Source organism: Argiope bruennichi, chromosome 6 (genome assembly GCF_947563725.1).
Source record: "Argiope bruennichi chromosome 6, qqArgBrue1.1, whole genome shotgun sequence".
Taxonomy (NCBI): Eukaryota; Metazoa; Arthropoda; class Arachnida; order Araneae; family Araneidae; genus Argiope; species Argiope bruennichi.
In genome coordinates, this window is record NC_079156.1 from 123502873 (window position 1) to 123508847 (window position 5975).

Sequence of the window (5975 nt, forward strand, 5' to 3'; positions counted from 1 at the left end):
TTTAAGTTGATACCTTTTGTTCTTATATATTAACATGCGTGGTTTTTATTGTCTGCCTTATTTTCTTACCATTTGCTTGGCGCAGCATGGCTAAACATGGCTTTTGAGCCAAAAAAATAGAGTCAACCAACCATCCCATCATAGCCAGTGCAAAATTGTAAACTCATTCCAATTCAATATAGTTACATTTAATCGCAGTTTGATTTCAAATGGATCAGAATTATTACAAGCTAAAATACTTTATATGTAAAAGATAAATTCTGATACTTAGTCATGCAAAATTCTGGAATCCATATTTTCTCTTCAAGTTCCCACATCATAATAACACTTCCTAAACTGAGAGATTAAAAAATAAAATCTACAGACTCTACAAATCTGTTATGGATTCATCTTAATCTCAATGCTGAGGTTTGTAAATGGAAACTCTGATAAGTGTTCAGAGCATACACAATAAAATCTCATTCATAGGAAATTAAATTGTCAAAATATTGGAACTGGCTTTTTTTACCATCTCCATGCTTTACACCTCCCTAAAAATGGAAAATCACATTTCTTGAACACATTCTTAATCAAATTTCTTTGAACTTAATGGATGAAATTTGATATAACCTATCAACAAATTTTTAGATCTCTATCGAATTTTGAGTAAAGTAAATTCATAGAAAGAAAGTTTGTCCGGTTGTTCCATATAAGTGAATACTATAAGGCATCGTTCACAGAGGAGGAAATTATTGCAAGCCAACTCAGTAATATCACGTGAACCCAATGGGGCAATGGATTATTTCATTGGGGCAATGGATTATTTCATTGGGGCAATTATTTGCCATTGTTCCATGCGGTCACATGATCTCTCTGAAGTAGGCGTGTCCTTCGATTGCCCGCAATAGTGTGACCGTTGCTTAGCAACAAGATAAGAAAACTAGATGGATAACCAAGAATGATGGATTTACCTAGTGATTTTTGCAAGTTAAATGCCGTATCACTTACATTTAATTTCAGATATAAATACTAAAAAATCAATAAAACGATGCATGTATTGAGACACCTTATGATGCGGCAAGAGAGTAAAGGGAAAAATCCACTACAATAAGTATTGAAGAAGTGATAGAGTTTGAAACAGAAAAACGTAACGAAATAATCTGTTAATTTGATTATTATTGAAAATAATGCGATAGGCATTTTAAAGCGTCAATGATCAGTAAATTAAGAAATAGATCAATTCAGTCTTACCGATAGAATTACGGAAAATGGCTTTAACTATTCATGATTATTTAACAAATTGGAGACTAGTCAATTTTTGAAGACCATTCTCAGAAACTAATAGTACTAAATTGCAGGCACTGCATTCATGGTGTGGGGCTATTCGTTTTAGCTCTGAAATTCTTTAGAGACAGGTGATAATCCATCTGAAAAAGGGTTAAACAAATGCTTGATGTACTTAAATGCATTTTTTGTACTATTTTCAAAACATCCAAAGGAGAAAAAAAATTTCTCTAAATGTCCTATGCTCATGTTATTTTTTTATTTCTAAATAAAGATCTGATTTTTTATTATAAAAATGTATTCGGAATCAAATTTACCTTCTCGAACTTCTTCTGAACTCTTATATACGCAACTCACAGTTAAAGATTCCGTAATATCTCTGCTTTCCATTAGTATTTTAAAATGAGAAATTTTCATTTTTTTTTACTTTATTGATCAACATAATATTTTATTGAGGGTTTTGATTCGTAAGAAGTTTTTAAAACAGCAATCTATAAAATCTATTACTGATATTATTATCCCTAATTTAGAAAAACTTCTTCTTATCATAGATACCGTACAAAATAATCATAGTTGTGTTTGCAAGAAAAGTACAATTGATTTAAAGCATTTTTTTTAAAATTATAATACATTAATTATAAATTAAATAAACGTTCGTGTACTTGAATTGCAACTTTATTAGAGAATATTAAAAAAGAATATCTAACATTCATTTATAATATAATGAATCATATATTTTGTTTTGGGAACACATGCCATGTAACGAAATCAAATGAAAGTTGAAAACTGACTACTTTGCAGTTTTGTAGTGCTTAAATAATAAAACATATATTGTATGATTTAAAAGCAAGAATGATCTCATTTTTTTATGAGTGATTTCAATTTTTTTTTAACTTCGTTTCGTCATTTCATTTTTGAATGCTGAAGAAGCTTGCTTGATGAACGGCCAGAAAATTAAGTAGGAAAGACTTCTTTATTAAAGTATTTCTTTTTGCACGAGTTCAAATTATATGGATAACATGTATTCTTGAATAGTAATTGTATATAAATACTTGAACCGCATTCGTAATCTCGCGTATTCAGAATTTCACTCTATCTTGCTTGTGTGATTTCTTTTTGCACGGGTTCAAATTATCTGGATAACATGTATTCTTGAATAGTAATTGTATATAAATACTTGAACCGCATTCGTAATCTCGCGTATTCAGAATTTCATTCTATCTTGCTTTTGTGATTTCATTTCTGAATGTAGAAAAAAACTGACTTGAAGCTCTACAAAATAAAGCAGGAAGGACTTTAAATTTCTTTTTGAACGGATTCAAATAATGTAAAGAACCCTTTGTCCTCAATATTCACAGCTTTCTCGGCATAAAAATATTAGGTATTTTTCAATATCTTGTAAAAAAAATATTTGTATACAATATTTTTTTCCTGAAATAATGTCTGTGATTTCAACCCTAAAGAAAATTTTCGAGTCAAATGCGAATGAAAATCATTTTGAAATAAAATTAAAAATGGTTATTTCCAAATGCCCTAGTGTAATTTGAAGACCAGCCCTGGCGGCCATTGAAGAATATATTCATTTCAATGTTTAAGATATATTTTAAGCATACGATCTTTTTAGAAGTTCAATGCCTTCTTACACTTCAAATATTTTCTTGAAGCAGTGACTAGACAGATTTATTCATATTGTTGTAAACGTTTTCCTAAAGATTTTTTAGAACGATAATGATTATTATTAGAACTCAGTTATTATCATAACTCAGAAAATTTACCTATGTTGATATCTTAAATTATCTATTGCAAAACATCGAAAATTTAAATTACTAAATAATATTTTCTTAATATGTGCTAAATAAGCCTTCTAGGATTATCAAATTTGGCGTTAAACCTCTGTCAGAAGAATATTCCATCATTTGTGTTAAAGAATTTTTTTATGAAGTGAATTGAAAAAAAAATAAGAAGAATCACTTATTTATCTTTAAAAACGAAACATAAAGATTGAAGAGAATCTCGGATAAAGAATGAAGGAGCTCAAGTGTTTGAACTGCAATCAGCCTTTTGACCGTCAACAAGGACATCGCTGCTTAAATAGCCGTTGGATGCTAGTAACTGAGGATAGAAACAAAATATCGGAGGATATTGTTGATGGACTAATTGAAAATGAGTTTATCTCATTGGCTCGCAAGCAATTACCTGACTTATCATCCGTCTGTAGTGAAATATTCAACAAAATTTCCGATCCTAAAGCCGATTCCAGTCTATCGAAAGATGTGACTTCTGAAAATCATCAACAAATCGGTTCAAGTCCTGTTTCATTTCCAGAAAAATCTGAGGCTTACGCCACACGCTCCGTGAGTGATGTCGATGCAGTTCCTGGTCCTTCCCATTTGCCCTTCAATGAAAGCAAAGGAAGTGTGTCTCAAGAAGTATTTCAACCTAAACCATACCATGCAGAGCCTGCTCATGTGAAACGGTGGACATGCAACATTTGCCGAAAAGTATACAAAAAAGTATATCACTTAAAACGCCATATGCAAATCCATGTGGGAGAGAAAAGACACAGATGTGACGTTTGTGGTAAATCGTTTCTGAGAAAGTATGGATTAAAGTCGCACATAGAGATTCATACAGGTGAGAAACCATTCTCTTGTTTTGTTTGCAGGAAGCAATTCAGAAAAAAATATTATCTAAAATCGCATATCCAAATCCATGTGGGAGAGAAAAGACACAGATGTGACGTTTGTGGTAAATCGTTTCTGAGAAAGTATGGATTAAAGTCGCACATAGAGATTCATACAGGTGAGAAACCATTCTCTTGTTTTGTTTGCAGGAAGCAATTCAGAAAAAAATATTATCTAAAATCTCATATGCTTATCCATGGAGGAGAAAAACCTCACCAATGTGACTTTTGTGGCAAATCATTCACACACCAGTATTCTTTGAAGATGCATGTTATGCATCATACAGGTGAGAAACCGTTCACTTGCGTTATTTGCAGGAAAGGATTTAGACAAAAATCTGATTTGAATAAACATATGAATATCCACGCTGGAATCAAATTTTCGTGTAAAATCTGCGGAAAATCATATACTCAAAGGAGTTCTTTAAAGAATCATGAGGACAAGCACATAGAAGACAAACATTAAAAATGGAAAGAAAGTTTTGTATAAAAGAAGCCTACAAATCATGAGAAGATTTATCAATATAAGTAAAAGAAGAATCTAGAAAATATCGTTAATAGACCGAACATCAAACTAAAAAAGAAAAAAATAGCACCACTGTGGAAATTTTTCTGGAGATATATGCTTTACTTATCCAACCTCTTTCCACCATCAATATTAATTAATAATTTCAGTCATTTTATTTTTTACTGACATTTTATATTTTATTGATTTGACGAATATGAATTCAAAGTCATTGAAATTTTTTTTTTTTGAATATTTGACTCAATTCTTTGAAGTTTTTACTCAGAATTGTTATTCTTAAATGTATATGTAATTAAAAAATGATGGTATTTTGCATTTAATTTCAATAATAATATGAATTTTTATATTAGACTGTCATCTATTGTCCTCATTATTTTATACATATCAGCTCAGACGATTATTTGTTTCACCAGAAACAATGATTGTACTTAATTTCAGATGAATCATTTATATCTCATATCCATAATTACGCTAAAATATTTGTTATTAAAGTATGTGTTATTTTGATAATCTAAATTAAGTTTTGTTTATTTTGTACATGAATCATTCTAATTAAGGCCATTTTCATACTATCATATAAGGTTCAAAAACGTAAATCTCTTGCTCAGCTATCGTTTTGTATTTATCCTGTAAACTACTACATTTATTAATTAGAATTCTTTTGTAGTTTTGAATAAAGGAAGAAATTCAGATGAAAAAATATTTGATGAAAGAAAACTCGTCCGAATTTCAGGGCCAATATGAAATATTATTTTGGGAATTAAGGAAAAAATGCCTGCTCAGGTGTCGTCCTCGTCATCTAACCGTGGTTCAAAATTACGAGGTCGTCCCAAAATAGCCCTAGTGTTGCTTTACAACGGGACGTTAATATAACTAAAACAAACAAAAAAATCATGATCGATACTTTCCATTTATTGAAGAATATTCTCAATAACTGGGTCAGTTAGAAGAATGTTGATAAGTGTATGTTTTACCCCAATTTTTAAAAAACCATCCCAGAAAAAAATTCAAAAGATTGTATTAAAATGCTCTAGAAACTAATGACAATGTCATTCACTCTAATGATAAAATAATTCAGGGTTTTAGTAGTAAATCTGACAATAAAGTGAATTTTAATACAGTATCCTTCAAAACATTAAAATTATTGTATGAAACTGAAAAGAATAACATCGTTAAATATGCATACAATTTATCATTAAAGGCATTGAAGCCCAATAATTTAGAAAAACAAAATGTCAAATTAGTACTTAAAATTTTCAATAAATTTATACCTGAAAGTCTGATGAATTTGGGAGAAAAATATGAATTTCTACACTACAAAGAAACAGCAAAATATATAAGAATAATAAATAGATGGGGGATATTGTTAATGTAAAAACTCCATTCACAGGAATCCATGAAAATAATATATATAAAAAAACCATCATCTGAAACCGACAAAAGATACAAGTTTTTAGATGGATTTTTGAACTGGTTGGAAGACAGGAAAATTGTGAAATGTGA

The 5975-nt window shown here is 30.0% G+C and overlaps 1 protein-coding gene across 1 annotated transcript; it reads left to right on the top strand.

Annotated features, from left to right (window-relative positions):
* The first annotated feature begins 3287 nt into the window (after positions 1 to 3287).
* LOC129971962 (gastrula zinc finger protein XlCGF8.2DB-like) lies at positions 3288 to 4585 on the top strand. The gene has a single exon (XM_056085942.1). The coding sequence runs from the start codon at positions 3288 to 3290 to the stop codon at positions 4410 to 4412; it is 1125 nt and encodes a 374-aa protein (XP_055941917.1). The 3' UTR covers positions 4413 to 4585.
* Positions 4586 to 5975: the final 1390 nt, after the last annotated feature.